The 21798-nt window shown below is 36.4% G+C and overlaps 1 protein-coding gene across 2 annotated transcripts in view; it reads right to left on the bottom strand.

The window, feature by feature from the left end:
• The window catches only part of CA13 (carbonic anhydrase 13), a 46607-nt gene extending 28743 nt beyond the window's left edge, over positions 1 to 17864 (bottom strand). The window contains exons 1-3 of one of the 2 annotated variants that reach the window (XM_074278980.1): positions 17139 to 17864; positions 13462 to 13659; positions 2327 to 2445 (exon numbers count right to left, since the gene is read on the bottom strand). In XM_074278980.1, coding sequence (XP_074135081.1) covers positions 2327 to 2445; positions 13462 to 13659; positions 17139 to 17175 — 354 coding nt within the window. In that variant the 5' untranslated portion in view covers positions 17176 to 17864. The remainder of the gene's footprint in view (positions 1 to 2326; positions 2446 to 13461; positions 13660 to 17138) is intronic. The other variant, XM_074278981.1, reaches the window with a different exon arrangement.
• Positions 17865 to 21798: the final 3934 nt, after the last annotated feature.

Genomic DNA, 21798 nt, shown 5'->3' with positions numbered 1-21798 from the left:
TAAATAAGGTTAAGATTTTTTCTTCCACTCAACATTTTTCTTCTTCCATTTTTTCCCTTCTTTTGTAATTGCCTCTGTTTTTTGTTTGGTTATAAATTTCCATCACCCAATATCAGTTGTAAACTATAACTGTTCTTAAATGTTGTGTGTGTGCCTAGTATATACATTGAGAGCTTATTGCTTACTGACTTGACTGCTTTCAAGATAGTATTAGGATATATCCTGTTTTCCAGAGCTAAGGCCTAACAAGCAGGTGGTGCCCTGAGCTTGTCACTAATTCTTTGCACTTACTATCTGGATAATTTCAGCCACAGCAAAATCCCAGAACTGTTTCACATAGTTATTGTATTATTTTGATGAACACCAAGTGCTCCCTAAGCTTAGACAAGTATCTCCAGTCTAGTCATGAAACTTTATCATGAATAAAACTTACCTCACTGTTGCTGTTACCTTTCACTATCAGAGTTACAACTCGCTGTGTAGGTATAAGTATTGAGATTTGTTCACACTGAGACAGGGTCCCCAGCACATATCTAATTTTACTCAAGTCATTTCCCTCCCTATAGAAAATGAACTTCTATCTTAGTCTCTGCACAAATGCTCTTTCTTACTTAGTATGTTCAGCTCCAGGTCAAGAGATCTGGTCCAGTTTGATCTATTTTTATATTTTTTAACCTGTAAATAGCTTTTATCTAACTGCTTTGTAGTACAGTTTAAGACCTGATAATATTAGGCCCCACCTTTATTTTTGTTATTATTATTTCTCTTGTGATCCTAACTTTTGTTCCTAAAACATTTTATTATTATTTTGTATAGTTCTATAAAGTAATCCCTAGAAAATTTGTTGGCACAGCACTAAGTCTGCAATTTAATTTAAGTAAATTCTAAGACAACTCTGAGATATCACTATACACTGCTCCAATTGGTTATGTTTGGAAAAAATAATGACGAATATTGGAGGGGATGTGGGGAAACTGGGACACTGATGCATTGTTGGTGGAGTTGTGAACGGATCCAGCCATTCTGGAGAGCAATTTGGAACTATGCTAAAAAGTTGTCAAATTGTGCATACCCTTTGATCCAGCAGAGTTTCTACTGGGTTCATATCCCAAAGAAATCCTAAAGAAGGGAAAGGGACATGTATGTGCAAAAATGTTTGTGGCAGCCCTCTTTGGCTAGACACTGGAAATTGAATGGATGCCCATTAATTGGAGAATGGCTGAGTAAATTGTGATATATGAATGTTAGGGAATATTATTGTTCTGTAGGAAATGACCAGCAGGATGAACACAGAGAGACTTGGAGAAAATTACATGGACTGATGGTAAGTGAAATGAGCAGAGCCAGGAGATCATTATACACTTCAACAGCAATACTATATGAGGATCAATTCTGATGGAAGTGGCTATCTTCAACAATGAGAGGATCCAAATCAGTTCCAAATGACCAGTAATGAACAGAAGCAGCTACACCCAGAGAAAGAACACTGGGAAATGAGTGTGGACCACAACATAGCATTTCCACTCTTTCTATGTTTGCTTGCATTTTTGTTTTTCTTCCCACGTTATTTTTACCTTCTTTCTAAATCCGATTTTTCTTGTGTAACAAGACAACTATATAAATATGTATAGATATATTTTATTTAACATATACTTTAACATATTTAACTTGTATGGGATTACCTGCCATCTAGGGGAGGGGGTGGAGGGATGGAGGGGAAAAATTGAAACAGAAGTTTGTTGAAAAATTACCCATGCATATGTTTTGTCAACAAAAAGCTATAATAAGAAAAAATTTATGTAATTTCATCATTTTTATTACATTGACCCAGATCAACTATGAACAATAAATATCTTTTCAATTACTTAAGCATTCTTTAATTTTTATAAAAAGCATTTTGTATTGTAGCTTTATTTATATATGCTCTGCATGTGTCTTGGTAATTGAAATCTTAAATGTTTTAAATTGTGCATTCTGTAGTTATTTTGAATGGTATTTCTCTTATCATTTCCTGCAAATTTCTGTGAGTACTATATGATGATGCTCATGTTTTTTGTAGATTTATTTTTGCATCCCATCCTTAAGGTTATTAATCACAAATTGTTCTCCAGAGTTTTCTAAAGAATTATATCCTCTGGAAATGGGAATAATTTTGTCTTTTCCTTGCGAATGTTTATGCTTTTTAAGTTCCTGGAGAGAGTGCTACCTGAATTGGAGACACTGTGGCATTTGGATTGAGCAAGAAACTCTTCTTACCCTCAAATTATATCAAATGGATAAATACCCTCTCTATATTTAGTCCTGAATATATACTTAGATGTCTTACCTCTGCTGCATATTTCATTCCATCTACTGCATGTTCAGAGCCCTGATCGTCAGTGGAGCCCCAGTGAAGGTGAAATTGTCGTAGTCTATAAATTCCAGTGAGGGGACCTCCTCTCAGAACTAAAAACCAATAAAAATTATATTGTTAAGAAGAAACAGGGTTCTTTTTTGCAGTTCAATGACTTAAAAGGCTACAGAGTCCACATAGTAACTTTTGAAAGAACAAGAAGGAATGTTTGTCCCTGTTTAAATAATGGAAGTAAAAATGGACGAAGAAGTTAAAAATCAAAATCAGAAAACAGAAATCCTTAAATCTGAACTAAATCATTCTCTTTGAATTTTGGCTCAGTTATCTTTAAAAAGGATGTTATAAGGTTAGCTCTTTCATTGATGGAAGACTCTCAAAGCATTTCTTCCCTCCACCCATTACTCTGATAGAAACACATAAGGAAGAGATAGTCGTGGCAAAATTCATTCTTTAAAAAATAATTAATTTGTTATTAGGTATTATCTGGTCCCCTTGAAGGAAGGACACAGAACTAGAGAACTTCAGCACCCTGGAAGAATACTTTCATCTAGTCCAACCTTCATATGTTACAGACTCTAAAGCCGGAGTAATAAATTGTATAAAAGAAGAGTAGTCTCATCACAATTCTTCTACTTTGAGGAGACTTTAAAAAGAAATGTGAGTAATGAAGGTGGAAGAGATGGAAATACCATAAGCACTATTGAGCCCCTGTCAAAAACCATTTATCTAATTGTGAGAGAAAAAGGTGACAAATATTAAAAATTCACTTAAAGTCATTCTCCTATTAAAATATAAAATACAATATACCATATGTGATAATAAAAATTATTAATAGAGGTCAAGCTTAATTGCATACTAAAAGAAAAAAGAATCAAGAAGAATAAATCTATTTTTTTTTTTTTGCCTGAGACATTCTTTTTGCTTCATGTGGGAAAACAGGAATTCACAGTGACAATTATATAGATTTACTTGCTCTAAGTCACTTTTCCCTTGCTCAATAGGACTGTGTTTCAAGCTTAATATTTGTGACTAATAAGTGCTGATTTTAAAAAATTCCTCACAATTAAAAGAGCTTATACTTATAGACTATGGTTTAAGAATATTTAATCAGTTTTGAGAAAGGGGCCAACTGGCAAGAGCTTTGGATTCATTTTCTCAGATGTTTTCACAGTAAATAAGATCTCAGTTTCCCAGAGCCTTCTCAGTAGTGGCAGGCACAAGAAATCTGAAAATTAATAATTTTTAACCTTATATATTAGAAAAGAGGACTCCATTCTTTCCCATTCTTTTATTAGACAGCTGTATTTCCACAATGCAAATATATGATAAAAATCTGAGTATATGTCTAGAACTTTTAACAAAGTCCTTTTGAAAGTCATTTATAGGGCAATTGATTTTTATAAAAAACACATTTTCCTAAGTGTTTCCTAAGTAGAGTGCTTTGTAAAGTGAAGTTGTCAATTACTAAGAGGCAATGAAATACTTCATGGAAAATGATCAACAGGGATATTATTTCTCTACTTCCTGTTGCATAGTAAGTAAGACCCTAGCTAAACCATAAAACACTGAGCAGATAAAAAGATTACAGAGTTTAAATAATAATTGCAAAATGAACTTTGAAAAAAGGAGAGAACAAGTTGGTCCAGGAGAGTGGGAAAATGATAGAACAAAAACATATCCCTAAAATAAGTTCAGAATCTAGGCTTTAGGTAGGATGTGTACTACTTGATTACAGAACAAAAACTGCCATAGAAAGCCACCTGACTGAGTCTTGAATTTGAAGGTTTTAACCCTGATATGCAGATATTTTATAATCAGCAAGAGTACAGCTATGAAAAACGTGGCTTATGTAGATATCCTTTAGAATAAACAAAAAAAGAAAAAAAAAAAAGAAACTAGTAAGACTTGAGTTTTTTAATTATCTAGCTATAAGACAAAATAAAACTACAGCAAGGCAGTTTTAAGATAATAAATTAAGAAAAGTCAGTCAATCATTTGATTAATACTTATTGAACCTAAGCAATGTTCTAAATTGTCTTCAAGGAGCTTACAATCCACAAAGGAAATGACATGTATATAAATAAGTGCATAATAAGAGAACCCAGGATACCTTTTTAGGATTGAAGGAAAACCAACAAAATAACAATGAAGGTTTACAGACCTCAGGGAAAAGTTGTCCAAAAAAAAAAAAAAAAAAAAAAAATCAACATAGCATAGAACATGAATGTAGAAAAACAAACTCAACTTTCCTCATTACTGGAACTCTATCCAGGACAGTAGTATATTTTAAATAGTATTTTATTTTTCCAATATATGCAAAGATAATTTTCAACATTCATCTTTGCAAAACCTTGTGTTCCAAATTTTTCTCCCTCTCTCCTCCACTCCCCTATCCCCCAGACAGTAAACAATTTGATATAAATTAAACATGTGCATTTCATCTAAACATTTGTCCATATTCTTTATTCAGTGCAAGACAAAAGGGGAAAAAACCAGAAGAGAAAACAAACAACAACTAAAGGTGAAAATTCTGTGCTTTTTTTTCACATCCAGTCTCAATAATTCACTCTCTGGATGCAGATGGCACTTTCTATCACAAGTTTATTGAAAATGCCTTGAATCAGTCATAACAATCACCATATAATCTTGTTGCTATGTACAATGAGCTCACTTCACTTAGCAACAGTTCATATAAGTCTTTCAAGGCTTCTCTGAAATCAACCTGCTCATCATTTTTTATAGAACTATTGTAATATTTCATTATATTCATATACCATAATTTATTCAGCCATTCACTAAATGATGAGCATTCATCAATTTCCAGTTCCTTGCCACTACAACAATGGGCTACTGTAAACATGTTTACACATGTGGGTCCCTTTCCCTCATTTTTTAATCTCTTTAGAATAACAAGCCCAGTAGAAACACTGCTGGGTTAAAGTATATATACTTTTATTAGCACTTTGGGCACAATTCCAAATTGCTCTCCAGAATGATTGGATTACTTTATAACTCTTATCAACAATGTATTCCCCTCCAACATCTATCATTATCTTTTCTTGTCATCTTAGCCAATCTGAGAAGTGTGTAGTAGTACCTCAGAGTTTTAATTTGCATTTCTCTGATCAATAATGATTTAGAGCACCTTTTCATATGACTAGAAATGGTTTTAATTTCTTCATCTGAAAATTGCCTATTCATATCCTTTTACCATTTATCAATTGGAGAATGGTTTGTATTCTTATAAATTTGAGTCAATTCTTCATACATTTTAGAAATGAAGCTTTTATCAGAACCCTTGAATATAGAAGTTTTTTTATCAAGTTTATTGCTTCTCTTCTAATTTTGTCTGCATTGGTTTTGTTTGTACAAATCTTTTTAACTTAATATAATCAAAATCATCTATTTTGCATTCAATAATGTACTCAAGTTCTTCTTTGGCCACATATTCCTTTCTTTTCCACAGATCTGAGATGTAAACTATCCTCTGTTCTTCTAAATTGCTTATCACTATGTTTGAATCATGAATCCATTTCAACTTTATCTTGGTATAGGGTGTTAGATATTGGTCAGTATCTAGTTTCTCCCATGCTATTTTCCAGTTTCCAGGACAGCAGTGAAAGTCAAAGAGGGAAAACAGATCTTTTCAAAAAGGTAATCCATCAGAGAGGTGAAGGGATCTCTAGCCCATGGATTGGACATGGATACTTTCTTATATCCTTAAATATGTAACAATGTAAATTGTTAGAAATTTTGAAGCCTTGTAAGTCTGGTTATTTGTAAGGGGGGCTGTTGACTACCTTTAGGCGAGTACCATCTGCTGAAGTTTCCATGTTATACTTCAGTGGCAACAATAAACCAGGTAGCCTGCATATTCTGCTGGGAAATAGACAGTCATAGCACTTTAGTACTAGAGAAGATGAAAGAAATCATATGGTATCATTCCCTTTACATTTGAGAAAACTGAGGCCTGATGAGGTTAAATGACTATACCAACCCCTGCAAAAGAAGTCAGGTTCCCTGACACTCATTCTGCTACTCACTTTACCACCATTTCTTTTCCAATAGCACTGTATTACAGTAACATTCACAGTAACCACAATGTTTTTAATATTCTCAATCCCAGGCTTAGAAGAAAATTTGAAAATCCCTAAAAATATTCTTATTTAGATCAGGAGTGAAAAGAACTGCCTCCTATGAGCGAAATGAAGTATTACTTCTTTATATCAATAAGAATCTTCCCTTAAAACTTTCTCATATTCCCCCAGGTTGTTAGGGATCTCACATCCCCCTCTACTGTTGGAAAAAGGTAAAAGTAGAGTCTGCAACTAGGAATAGGAATATGTAGTTCACAGAACCCAACTGCCAAGCATAAAGCCTTCAAACTTCCTACTGAGAAACTTCCCTTGCAGTTCATGGTTACTGGTAATTACTTGAAGTCAACCTTCCCCCCCCCCCCCCTTCCAAAGAAATGAAATCAGTATAGTAAGCTCTTTTCTCTTCTGTTTACAAGTATATATTAGCAGCAGCTTTTTTTGTTCAATTAGATCTCTGCAAGAAATTTTATTTCTTTCTTAAATCCTGGTACACATTTTTAATTTATAAAATGAACACAGTGTTCTCTCTTAACTTATTTTGAGAAATACAGAATAATGCTGACCCACTTTTATACAGTTCTTATCTCTAAGGGATACCTTTTCAAATTTATTATAGAAATTCCCTGAAATTTAACTAAAAGATCTACTTTTTTAAAACACTTACCTAATGAACACTTAAATAGAATGTCGCATCTGAAAAATTCGATTTGATTGAAGGTGCATTTTAAAAACTTAGCACTGGAAGGGTCCACAATAACTGTTAGTTCTAACATTTCTAACTAGTGGTCATCTAGTCTATGCTTGAAATCCTCCACTACTTCCCCAAAGCATCTGATTCCTTATGCTGTACCTAAATGTACTCTCTCTTCCACACAATTGCTCTTTAAATATTTAAGGAAAACTATCATGTCTCTCCTATATCTTTACTCTGTCTTTCCATTTCTCCCAGTTCCCCATTGAATAGTTTCTAGACCTCTTACCCTCTTGATCATTCTCTGGGATGCTCTCCAATTTGTCAATATCCTTCCTAATAATGTCTTTGATAATAAATAAGTAGCACTCAAAACTGAATCCAATCATCTAAATGTGGTCTCACTGGGGTAGAATAGAGTGAGAGCATTATCTGACTTGTTCTGCACATTATACCTCCTCAATGGGATCCAGGGTCACATTAGTTTTATTATCCGCCAAATCACACTGATAACTCATATTATGCATGTAATTCAATACAACTCCTAAAATATTTTCAAACACTTTGTTATTTGATTATTTCTTATCTTGAACTTGTAAAGTTGATAATTCGGAGTACTCAATATTTTTATGTTTATCTCTTAAATTTCATGTCATTTAATTTGGCCATCTTTTTAGCCATGTTTAGAAACTGATTCCCTTCATTCAAATTTGATAAGCTTCTGCCTATGCTTTATCCAAGTTAACAATAAACATTTTAAAAACAACATAGATTCCAAGTTGTCATTGACTCATTAATGACTAATAGTTGGGTTTGTTCATTGAACAATTCTGAATATCTCTAACTGTACTACCAGTTGGCCCTTATATCTCCTTTCTATTCACAAACATGAACTATTCTATCAAATATTTTGCTGAATACCTATATATTCCACCACAGTAGTATTCATTTGACCAATCAATTGACTCATCTTAGGAAATGAGGTTAATCTGATATACTTTCATTTTTAATCAATCTTATCACCATAAAGATGGGATTAACTGATTTACTCAATCCCACCTCAAAATAAGGGATAAATGCTAAGTGGTCTAGAGGATAGAGTTGAGGATTTAGAATCCAGAAAATCTTGAGTCTGAATCTAGCCTCAGACACTCCTAAACTGGATGATCTTGAACAAGTCACTTAAGCTCTCATAGCCCCTCAGTTAACTCATCTGTGAAATAGAGATAATAACAGCACCCACCTACAAGGTTATTGTGAAAATTAAATAATTCCACATATATAAAGTACTTTGCAAACTTTAAAGCTATAAATGCTAGCTATTATTTAAGTGTAAAAAGTCCTTTGAACTAGAATGAGTTGCCCAAGAATCATGTTTGGATAGGTCAAGGAAATTTGGTCACTCCCCAAGGATTATCTAAAAATTAGCAAACAAATTAAGAATTAATTGAATCCAGAAGCTAGAGTTCTTAATAAATGCCTTGAGAAGGAACCATCTGTCAGGGAAACAGGTTTTCCACTTCAGCCTTAGTCAGATCTCCTACCCCACACTACTCTAGGTACACAAGGATCTAATGAGCTCTGAAGGATACAGAGGATTCTGAATTTCTGCTTCTTCTCATCAGTAACTGAGCCATGGCATCCTCACATCCTCTTCCTCTTCCCTCTCTTGCCTGTCCCTGGACCTCCACAGCAGTCAGTTGTAGCATCGGGGTCAAAAGACACAAAGACACACATCCATTACACTTAAAGAATCCACAAATAGGAGATTACTTTCAGCAACCAGGAGCTATAAGTTATACGTTTGTCACATGTACTCAGTAAGCTAGCACTTACTTTTCCCTGGATTCTTTACGTACTTGTAAGTCATAGATTTTTTTGTGGGGGGCAAGGGGGGAGGGGGAGGTGGTTATTTTGTACTACATCAATATTTTAGTAAATATCTCTAAAAACTAAGATCAAACATAAAATACCCCTTTATAGGAAACTCTTCACAGCCTGACTCAAACCCATCTTTCTAGCCTTATATTTTACTTCTCTTTATACTTTCTATAATCTAGTCAATTGTCCTTTTCTTGTTCAACAACATTCCATTCCTCACCTTTGTGTCTTTGCACAGCCTGTCCCATATGTGGTCAATATACTTCCTACCAAGCCTCCACATTTTAATATTTCTAACTTCTGTTGGGGCTCAGTTCAAGTGCTGTCTCCTACATGAAGTCCTTTTTGATTCCCTCTCCCTGCACTCGAACTGTTAACTTATTATGTTGAATTGTGACCCTTGGACAATATTTTACCAATATTGTCAGTGGGGTTTTCTTGACACATTGTGGAGTTGTTTCTTTTCTGCAGTGCATTAAGGCAAATGGAGATGAGGTGACTTGCTCAGTCACCCAGCTAGTACATGTCTGGTTCTGGTCACACCAATCAATAGTGGCTCACCCACTTCCTCTTCTATCAGTGACCCTGCATATGTTACAGTATGCCCCAAGACATGCCTGTCCTTGCATTAAGCTAATCTTGTTTTCTTGTTCCTCTTTCAAAGGAATCATTACTTTCTACTTTCTGGTTTTGTACTTTCTATATTCTGACAGAAAGAACAAAATGACAGCAATTGCATCTTCACATATTGATTTAGAAAACTACAAATTAATATTTGTACCACCTACCTACCTTACATAGTTGTTTCAAAAAAAAGTTCATACTGCTATGATATTGCTTGTCTTTTCAATGGATTGGAGAAGGGCTGGAGGAAGGGAGGAAATTTGGAACTCAACATTTTTTAAAAAGGAATGCGAATATTGTACTACTGGCAGCCATCTGACAATGGCTGCTGGAGATCCAACAGAGACCTGCAGAATGGATCTCCTCTTGTGAGAGGATGATACAAGGAGATCATTTGCGTTCTCTAACCTCTCCACTGAGAGGCAGTTGCATTGTCTAGCCTCTCTCCTCTTCCTTCAACCTCCAATTTATTTCATTCCCAGTCCGAAACACCTGTGTCAGCAAAGGCTGCCCTGCAACTTCTTCAGATGTTATAATCCAAAGCTGTGGAGGCTCTTAGAGAATTGACCTGCCCCTTAACAAGCAAGAAATTGATGATTTTTTTTTTTAAGTAAGGATCTAAAAAAAAAAAAGAAAAAGAAAATGAAATTCCACATCCCCTTTTATTGTCTTGTATAGGCCTTTTACCTGTCTGTGTAATGTAACTTTCATAGGCTTCTGCTATTTGAAAAACATCTATCATTCAGGGGTTACTTAGTAAATCTCTGACAACCCAATTCTCTCCTCCAAAAAATGTACACAGAACATCTTTTAAAGTGTAACCTGCATTATTAACATTTTCTCCATCATTTTTCAAAAATATATCTAGATAATTAGCAAAACAACAAATTAAAAAAAGAAAAGAAAAAGGATTTGTAATCTTAAGGTACTTTATAAAAGTGAGCTATTATCATCATATTTATTTTGTCCCCACCTTAATTCAAGGCTCTTGTTGGTAAAGAGTCACTGAAGACTTAACTGTGTAAATGGTCCAAGGAAAGTTATAATAATGATAGTATATATGCTCAAATGGGTCTGTTTACAATTTCATCAATTTGGAACCCTTTAAGTTAGTTGCTATTGTATCCATTTTACATATGGGGAAACTGAGTCTTGAGGAGAGGTTAAGTGATTTGGTCAGTCAGTCACATGCCTAATAAGTATCTAAGAGGTCCAACACTATCCCATGCTATCAAAGAATATACTCCCTGCCAGGGTCACAGTTCCACAAGCCCTAGAACTATAAGAATAAGGGATACCTCCTTTATATGCTGATGGCTTCTTGTCAGGGTTCCTTGTATATTATCTGGAGAGGCTTACCTCTGGCATACTGAAAGAGCAGTAAAAGGTTAAAAAGATGTTCATTTGAACAAGCATTTATTAAGTGCCTACTAAGTATCAGGCATTATTAGGAAGGGAAATGGACACAAAAATTAAAATGGTATGCCCTGCAGGAACTTGTCAAAGATGTAGACCTTGTGACATAAATAACCATTGTTTCAGCATTTGAGTTCATTCTATACCTAGGACCTATAGCCAAGACAAACACAAGAGATGCTTCAAAGTGAAAGTAAAGGCAAGCACACATGGACAGGTACCCAAGTAACTAGAGTTGCCAGTGCTGCATAATTCTACCACTAGGTTCTCTTTGCTTTTTCTCCATATAAAGCAGAGTTGTTAAACTTGCAGCCCTAAGAATCAAATTAAATGTAATTAGGGTAGGTTTAACAAAATAAATAAAAATACAATAAAATAATGATGATGTTAATTTTTAGTTTTCTAAATCAATATGCAACACACAGGGATCTGTTTCTATCTTGAGTTTGACACTGCTATTACAAAAGCTCACATCAGTTCTAGAAGATAATACCCACCCTCTTCAATGAAATATAATGTATCTTTGGAAACAAAGTGCTAATTTTTAGGTAATATACAACCTAAGTAATTATTATTCTAAAACAAAAAGAGGATGGCCATACTTCTTTAAGTAACTTGAAATAATTTTTTTCAAAGGCACTAAACACTATTATTATTGATAGTAATTATAATCATAGCAATACATACTCTGTATTTAGAGTCTTTACTCTTAAACTTTGGAGTGTGTATTTCATGTATCTATTTTTCATAGCACACAAATTAGCTTAAAAGGTTGAGGGTGGAAAGCTAGAGAGAAAATGGATTTATTCTATAGGAAATAGAAGGGAAATAAAAATAGAAATGAAATCTATTGTAAGAGTTCAGTTCTTCAAATAAGTTATGCTCTGGGCAAAGATATATCACTACTGTGAATTTGGAAAATATGGAAAAGAAATTTGTGAGGGTTAATAATTTTTGCCAGTTGCAAAACTATACACAAATCGAGGACGTTACTGCTAAACTACAGCAACTTTTCTCTAAATAGGAGAAAATTGTCTTCTAATGAATCTTTTTTAAATTTCTAATTAAGATGACATTTTATACAGTTTGTTAGAACTGAAAAAAAAAAAAAAGACAGAGATAGCAAGGAATATCTCTGGGTACAATTCTTATACAGTTTTCTCTGTCATCCATAGCCTCATTTTAATGACCCATTTTCTAGGCAATCCTCATAAATGTTAAAACGGACACACCGAGCTTCTAAATAAATCAAAACTGTTCATTTAAAGGAAGACAGCACAACGTAATATATTCTATATTCATCTGGCTTTGCAAAAGATGTAGAAATGACCTTAAACTAAAACAGAAAAGTTTGAGCTCCAAAACTGTTATTACCAAACTGGAAAGTCTTCAAAGATGCACCCAGGAAAAGACTCTCTACCTATCTCAAGGAAAACATCATCATCATTGAAAAAATTATCATCATAAGTTTTTTTTTCTTTTTTTTCCCTGAAAACTTAAAATCTATCCATTAAGAAGCAAATATACTTTGATTTACATCAGAGGAGGGAACATACAAACTGAAGGAATCATAGATCTACTAAAATACTGATTAGGACTGATTAATCAATCCATCATCAAATACTTATTAAAATGCTTGTTGTGAACAAGGTGCTATGGTAAATGCTGATCAGAACATGACCTTTCATGTCAAGTTCCTATTATCAACCCATGACAGAAAGTTGCTTGATATCCCTTTTTAAAAATTAAAATCCTAACTCTTTCTATTCAGAAGAATGGCATGCATTCCAATTAATGGTACAGTGTTATGGTAGCTGGTCTGCAAGTGAAAAGATAAAATTGGGTCCTGCCCCTATCACTTATTAGCTGTGCAACTCTGGATGTCTACAAGGTTTCTTCCAGCTCTAAACATTCTAAGTATGTGGTACCTTGAATTCTAAAGAAAAAAGTAATCATTTTATAAAATAGTGAATTGTCACTAACTCTATGATATTGAATACTAAGTAGTCATAGTTACGAATTAAGATTACTTTTAAAGCTTAAAGAATACAACTGTTGTGTGCATGTATACACACACACACACACACACTGAGTTAGGTTTTTAAGTGAATAATTAAGTAAGTGGACAGAGTGCTAGGTCTGGAGTTAGAATGATCTAAATTCAAATACAGTCTCAAAAATTCATTAGCTGGCTATGTGGCCCTGAGCAAGTCACTTAACCTTGTTTAACTGAGTTTTTTCATCCTGTGAAATGAGCTAAAGAAGGAAATGGCAAACCAGTACATTATCTTTACCAAGAAAACCCCATATGAAGTAATAAAAAGTCAGACACAACTAAACAGCAACAACAAAATAATTTCAAGATAACATAATATTTCTCCTTCCTCCCCCAAACTAACCTGATTTGTCTTCTGAATCATCAAAGTCCACATTGAAGGAATGACCACTATTGCTGATTATTTTAGCTGAAGTTGGATCATACTTGATACTGAGAGGCTGGAGAGAAGAATCATATTTCACTTCTTTGGTATTAATCTCAATCGGAGATTGGTGATCACCATCAGCAATTGGAAAAAGTTCACTCCAATGAATAGGGCCTATGATAATAAGAAAGAACTAAGTAACTCAGTTTATTCATTCATTTGTTAAACATTTATACAATCTATGCAGACTTTCTAAGAGAACAAGTATAATCTGGGTGCTAAGGGGTAAACAGAAAGGAAAAAAATTATATCCTTGATTTCAAGGAAACTACTAGTCTAGTTGCAGCTTACAACAGTTTTTCATTATCAATATAAAACTCTTTGGTTTTTTCCTTAGTTTCAAATTAAATTTAATTATTAGTTAATTTTCAAAACAACTTTTAAAATATCTTCCCCTTGTATATGTGAAAGTCACACAAGTTTATATGTTCCTTAAAAGATCAACTTCCAAAAAAAACTCAAACATCATTATCAGAAAAAGATGTGCCTTTTTACGTTCTAAGAAATAGAATGCTGGCCTTTTGTTAATGTAGTAGACAGCAACCCTCAGGTTTATAGAAGGTGAGGCAGAAACTTGGAGGGAAGAAAACAGAAAGGGAAACCTAAGGATGCCCTTGTTTCATCTTAAATAAAACATCTCACAGGCCTCCATCTGTGCTATTTTACCCTCATCTTGGTACTCTTAAGTAAAATTTAATAAATGGTCTTCCTTCAGTCTTTTGGTATGGAATGTAGGCTCAGGAAATGACACTCCTTCACATATGGTTAAAAAAAAAAAAAATCTTATTCCACATTTCATCAGAGGTAGTGTAAATAACCTATGAACTTTTGCTTTCTCACACTACTATGAATACCATATTACCAGGACAGTATTATATTGAAAATCTATTATCTTCAATAAAATCAATAGGAAAAGTACAATCACCTGGCTAGCTGAACCTTACTTTATAGGATTGGACTTGCAAAGAAAGATTTAGAGAGGCTTTTTATTTTCTCCTAAACACTATCTTTTCAATTTGCATAGCAAACACTAGTTGAATGATGGTGACTAAGTGGCTAAGGCAGGATTGGTGATTGAAGAGTATTTACTAGTAAGCAAATGATGCTCCTTCTAGGAAAAAAACAACCGGGTCTTTTATCAAAGTAATAAAGCATAATTCCTAATTACTAATTTTGGATAACGGAGATTATAAATTAGAGCAAATTTTAAAGAAAATCAAACACTCTAGATACTCTTTTCAATTCTACTCTCTCATTGCTTAATCTCACCATGATATCTTTTATCTTGCACGAAGGAAGGATCTTTAACTCTTCCTCTTTCATGCTTCCCTAAGGTCAATTCAGTTATACCTACCATGTCAAGCTAACAGACTTTTCAGTTTCCTTTCTTGCCCAGTGGCCTTAACCAGAAGCTTTGCTTCAATTATCTGATTTCAATTTTTCAGTAAGGATAGGTTGTTACCTTATTAATTTTCTTATTTAAGCATCTCTGTACTTTTTACGAGGGAGAAACTTCCAAAACTATAGTTTCAAAAGTTGACAAGTTTTGATGTAAGTGGAAGAAAATTAGATTGCAGGTGGACCATGAAAATATATATATATATATATATATATATATATATATATATATATATATATATATACACATATGTATAGCACGTATTTACGGTCCTTTATCTTTTCCCATCCAAATCCATTTGAAGCTCAAAGCTGGCATGCAAGCTACTTTGCATCAAATTACTTAGTAACTAAGAATTATATGGAGTTTGTTGCAACAGCAAACCTGCTTCTTAAAGAGGTTTTTTTTTTGAGAGTATAAGATTTAAAACACATTTTAAAGTGACATGCACAGTTTCAAAACATCTATGTAGTGCTTTCCCTTCAATAATTCAAGAATCTCTTAAATTCAGTTCTAAATTCTTGTTATATGAAAGTTCTATATCCAAGAGCAAAAACAACAGAAAAAAATGTTTTTTTGGTGATCCAGTTTCAGATACTCTGTCCAAGACCACAATGAATTTAAAAGAGAAAGGGGAATATATTACAGTCCTAAGTAGAGATTCAAGTTCTCCATTTGCTCAAAACTTTTCTAAGCCTGACAAAAGAGTTTAGAATTAAATATGAGCTTCTCTTGAGGCAAACATTTTCATTCATCACTAGTTAATCAATACCTTACTGAGTAGGGTATTGCTTTTTTCTTCCTTCTGAATAACAAGCATGCTTCTGGCATCTAGTTACAAATACATAATAATAATAAAACTGATTCCAGCTGAGAGGGAAATGAAGGGAAATGCATTTTTCTCTTTCAAAGTAGGAGATGAAATTAGCCAAATATAAAATTGTAATTAAGACCTCAGTTGGGAAGAAATTCTCTAAAATAATAACACTCATTAAATTATACTTCTAAATTCACCTACTGCCTTTAACTTGCCTAACACGTTCTTTATTAGCTCTATGATGCCGGAGTATGACACTAATTAGAAAATAAATCAATCTTTCCATCTTCCCTAGTATGCAGGCTACAGATACTACACACAGAACAACACAGGAAACTGAAGTTTGTTTTATCGTTTTACATTTTATATTTCCTTATATTGTATATATAAATATATTTATGGAAATACATACAAATCGTATATGGAAATATAAATAATCGATGCTTGGTTCATTATTCAGTGATTGATAGCATACACGCCATGAATTCATTGGATATGATCGCTCCTTACTGGCATTTAAAGTAGAAAAACTAGAATTTTCGTTTCACTACCTCAAGCTTGGGATCTACATGAACAAACATGCCTGTCCTTGTTGGAGCTGTCCCAGTCCGTGAGATCTATGCTTTTATTGACAAATAGTATGGCTTAGTCTCGATGGGGGATAAGCGGTAAGAAAGCGCATCTGCACCACGGACTCACAGGGAGGACTCTCAGACTTGGGAAGCGGGGCAGAACCGTTAGCAGGCTGCTGGGTGCCCCACCAAGTCCTTTCCCCGCTCCTCACCCGCCCGTCTGCTTAAACCTGCGCGTGTTGAAATGGCTGCACACGTTAAGAGAAATTGCCTGACACACGGCACGCCTCAGTAAATTTTTAAAAACAGGCTTGTTGCGTGATTTGATCAGACTAATGTTCCTTACGTTATTAAGCAGTAACTACAGTAAAGCCAGGGTTAACAAACATTTTAGGAAATTATTTTGTGATGGGCTTTTGTAACCATGACAATGATGACACATACTAACTCTCGCCAAAAAAAAAAAAAAAAAATTAAAACATGCTTTTCAGGGCCGCACGTCACAGACCCTGCCAACCCCTCCCCGGCTGTGGGTTTTGCAAACCACCCAAAGAGGAACCAGAAAGTTTCCTCCACTGCACAGAGGAAGCGGAGCTGCGCCTTCTCTAGCCCTCCGCAGCCCCCGCCGCCCGTGCCGGAAGCCATCCCTCAGCCACTCCGGCACACCTCAGCGTGCAGCCCGAGTGCCCCGGCCCGGGCGCTGCGCCCGCACACGCGAAGGGCAAAGTCAGCCGCGCGCTCCGCTCAGTGGTTAGTCCCGCTCCGGCCTCGGCTTCTACAAGTTAGCCCAACTGCTTTCCCTCACCGTTGTGTTCGCAGTATCCCCAGCTGAGTCTGGACATGGTTCCCTCGGGATGGGTGCGAGGAAAGGCCGAGTGTGATTTCCGAGAGAACAGAAAGAATCCAAGCGGACAAGCCGACAGCCGAGCGCGCAGCTTTCGGACGAGCGGCGCGACCAACTCCGAGCGCTCCAGCGGGCTCCGGAACGAACCTCTAAGGCGCGCGGCAGGCGGATCCCGGCGCCCCTCCCAGGCATCTCCGCTAGGGGGCGGAGGCTTGCCTGGGGGGGGGTAGGGGGTGGGGAGGGGAAAGGCGGGGGGGGGGGGGGGGTGTGGCTGCGGGTCGCCGAGCCGCCTAGGGGATACGGACTATTGCAGTAGTTTCCTATAAGTAAGTCCCTCTAGCATCTTCTGCTGAATTTTCCTCAGAGGTAGCAGTTTTTCTCTCTCTCTCACGGCAGCTGGGAGCTGAGTCCCAGATTAACCCCATTGAGGTCAGCCATATTCAAGTCCCAGACACCCCTGAACCCCAAGAGACTTCACAGCCGAAGAACTCCGCGAACCCGCAAGGGAAGGAAGGGGCGCTCCGGGAACGCGGTCCCTCAGAAGGTCCGGGGCAGGCTGAGACCACCAAGGGCCGGGCCGGGCCGGGGAAGGCGAGAGAAGCCGCGAGCTCTGCCCGGCCCCCGCCTTTCCTCCCAAATCCCCCAAATGGGAGTGGGACGGATCCCCGAGGACAGCCAAGGAGCCCTAGAGAAGCCGAGGAGCGAGACTCTAACCGGCCTCTGCCGCGGGCGACGTAGAGACCACTTAACCTCCCGGCCTCAACTTCCCCAAGAGAAAATGAGCTGGACTCCTTGTAAGGTCCAATAATAACAGCAATAGCAGAACAGCTCTCCAGATAATTTAACCTGGGTCCTTGGACAACCCTGCTATTAATTTCTCCATCTTACAGATGAGGAAAACAGGAAAAACGGGTCACGAGTGTGCCAGGCTCACACAGCCAGTAATCACCAAAAGTCACATTTGAACTCGGGTCTTGCCGATCGAAGGTCCGGGCTTCCACCCACTGCCCATTTAGCAGCCCAGTAAAAGTGAGGGATTTAAATTGTCTCTAAAGCCCGGGTAAAGATAGCTAAGGTTGATTGAGTGCCTACTATATAAAAATAGTTTTACATTCATTATGTTCTTTTTGATTCTGTGGCCCTGTGGGATGGATATAATTATCTCTCTCCCCCCCTCCCCTCCCCATTTTACAGAAGGGGAAAACTGAGGCCAAAAGAAGTTATTTGCCCAAGTCACATAGCCAGTAGGTGTCTGAAATCATATTTGAACTCAGATCTATCCTGATGCAGCCCAGGCCTCTCTCCTCTGCACCACCTCGTAGTGAATGGTCCCTAAGATCTCATCTGGCCTCCTTTCTCCCAGTAGTGAACCTCCTTAGTTTAGTCTGCTGATTGGCCTCCCAGCCGCATCTCTCTCTACTCCAACTCATACTCCACTTATTTGTCAGAGCAAGATTATTCCTTGTGGTCACTCCCTTCCTTAATAAAATCCCGGAGCTGTCTATCACCTCCAGGATGAAGTAACACCACACACACAAACACATCTTTTCACTTCCTCATTCATGCTCTGGGATCCAGTCACAGGGGCCTCCTTCCAGTTCCTCCCACGAAATGATTTCATTGCCTGTCTCCCTAAGCCTGGAATTCTCTCCCTCTTCCTCTCTGTCTCTGGGCTTTTTGACTTCTTTCTTCATGTCCCAGCTAAAACTTCCTCTTCTGTGAGAAACCTCAGATTTCCTTTCATGTTAGTGGCTTCTTTCTGCTTTTTCTAATTAACCCTCCGTAAAGCTTGTTTGTACATAGCTGCTTGCATGTTGTTGAGTCATTCAGTCTTGTCCGACTCTTTTTGACCTCTTTTGGAATCTTCTTGGCAAAGATACTGAAGTGGTTTGCCATTTTCTTCTCCAGTTCATTTTTCAGAAGAGGGCTAAATGGCAGACAGGATTAAATGACTTGTCCAGCGTCACACAGCTAGTAACTGAAAACAGATTTGAACTCATGAAGATTAGTCTTTCCCGACTTTAGCCTGGGCACCCTCTGAGCTACCTAGGCTGCCCAAAGTGCAATTTAATTGACTGAGTAAAAGTTCTGACAACTTATTGCTATTGATTACATATATCTCTATATTCCAGTTAGAAGTTTGAAGTCAGAGTCATAGAATTTTAGAATTGGAAGGGATTTAAATACCACATAATTCAATCCTCTAATTTTACAGATGAGGAAACTAAGAATTAAAGAGAAGAGGTTTGTCAGAGGTCGTACTGTTGTGGCAAAGGCAAGACTAGAATTAAGGTCCCTGATTTATATATACTCCAGTGTTGTTGGGTTCCCCCCACCGTACGACAATTATCTAAATAAGAAATCAGATTGGGAATTGGAAAACTCAACTAAAAGTGAGCATCCAGAGTTCATCATCATCTTCCTATCACCACCAACATGCACTGGCTGTCTAGCATTGTCAGGAAAATAAGCCCCTAAGTGCAGGTTATAGCAATCCATCTCCTACTCTCCTAGGTCACTCACCCTAGTTTCACTCCAGCCTCATCAACCATCATCCAGAGAATGAATAAATAGATGGATGGATGGAGGGATGGATGGATGGATGATAAAGCATATAGCAGATGCTTATTATGTGTCAGAAATTGCTAAATTCTAGGGATGCATATTTGTCCTCAAGAAATTACAATCTAGCTCTCACAAAGATGAACTAAAAGGGTACATATAGTTTGGAAATGGCCAGTAATAAAGTAGACGCTTGGTTCTGGACAAAATAAAGTGAAAACTCATCTGTTGGAGCCTCAGGTGGTCCCAGAGTCTAAGTCTTAGATTTGGTAGGATATGAGGGGTTAAGCACAATGAGTGGAGTGCAACATGGCTTGGGAATGACTTGGAAGTAACTAGGGGTGATGTGAGGTACAAATAAAATGTAAAATACTTAGTAAACCTCAAAACATTATATAAATACAATTATCATCATCATCCCTATTGATATTATCAACTTATTGTGATGGTATCATCATCAGTTCATCATCATCATTATTATTATTTTTATCATTATTACATACCCACCAGATATCCAGTTTGTTAATGATTTCATTTCCTGAGCCTTTTCCAGAGATGTAAATAGGCAATACAGGGTCGTGCAGGTAAATGTTTAATAACCAGACTAGGGGTAGGGGGGGTAGGGAGATAGAAATATGTATACACCCACACTTTTAAAACTAATCTGCAATATTAACACTTAAGTGTAGACAGTCAACAAAGTAATAAATTTGTATTTCTGAGGTACAAATGTTCATACTGAAAATTTAACAATTGGCTTTTACTTTTGAAAGCTGGCTCCAAAAACAACCTTCTAGAAGTTACCCTCTGAGGACCTAATATCTGGTAACTACTTCTTCAGATAATGGATTCCCCAGCTCCTCAGCAGCCACAGCTATTGAAAATCCAAGAATGAAAGTTCTCAAAGCCAAAGTCTTAGGCACATTCAAATGATTCAACATCTGAAGTGGATCTGGCTTTACCTATGGAAATGACATACAAACTGGCTGCTGCAATTCTAAAGATTGTGGGGCTTTTCCAAATGATTCATGCTCCCTAAGGACTATGGGGCTTTTCCATTTGACTCATGCCTTAAAATGTTCTATAAATGTGGCCTTCCCCAGAACTTATCAAATGTTTTACACAGAGTAGGTGCTTAGTAAACGTTGAGTTTTTGTTTTGTTTTGTTTTCATTCATTCCACACCAACTCTTAATTGAGTAAAAATTCTAATGATATTGTCCCCTACTTGGGATGAGGTTCTGACTGAAGTCTACTTAGTGGTAAGAGATTACTCAATTCCTTCCTATATACTTCCTATATACCTGAATAATTCAATTAAGAAACATTTCCTTATATCCAACTGGAATCTACCCATCTGTAATTTCCTTTCACTGTTCTTAGTTTTGCTCCCCTTCCAAAAAAAACAAAGCTCATCCTTCTACCTCACCAAAAAAGGTTTAAGAGGGGCAGCTAGGTGGCGAAGTGGATAGAGCACCAGTCCTGAAGTCAGGAGGCCCTGAGTTAAAATCTGGTCTCAAACACTTAACACTTTCTAGCTCTGTGACCCTGGGCACTTAACCCCGATTGCCTCAGGGGAAAAAAAAGTCTACTAATAAATAAAATGAAATCTATTTGTGCTAAATGATATAAATATTCAGAACTTGGGAGAGGAGACAAAAAGGAAAAAAAAACCATGAAATTTACATGATAACTTTGTCATATATTTAAAAGAAATAGTAAATTGCATAATAGATTTTAATTTCCTATGAAATAATTCTTTTTAAAATTGTACTATGTTATAGAAATGCCTGTTTTATTTCATAGATTAAAATTAAATAAAAACAAAAGTTGTGTGCCCCTTATAAGTCTGCTCTTCTCCAGTCCACTCATTCCCCTACCATCATCCTTTGAATGTTTTCCAGTTTTTTAACCATCTTCCCTAAAATGTGGCAACCAGAGCTGAATGCATTGATTCATTGAAATTATATTCCTTAATCTTTTTCCAACTGAATCATTATCTAGCCAAGATTTTACAATTTATATTTACATTAATTATTTGTAAAAAACTAAGTATAAAA

The sequence above is a fragment of the Sminthopsis crassicaudata genome, chromosome 1 (genome assembly GCF_048593235.1).
Source record: "Sminthopsis crassicaudata isolate SCR6 chromosome 1, ASM4859323v1, whole genome shotgun sequence".
Taxonomy (NCBI): domain Eukaryota; kingdom Metazoa; phylum Chordata; class Mammalia; order Dasyuromorphia; family Dasyuridae; genus Sminthopsis; species Sminthopsis crassicaudata.
This window is presented reverse-complemented; position numbering and strand designations above follow the sequence as displayed.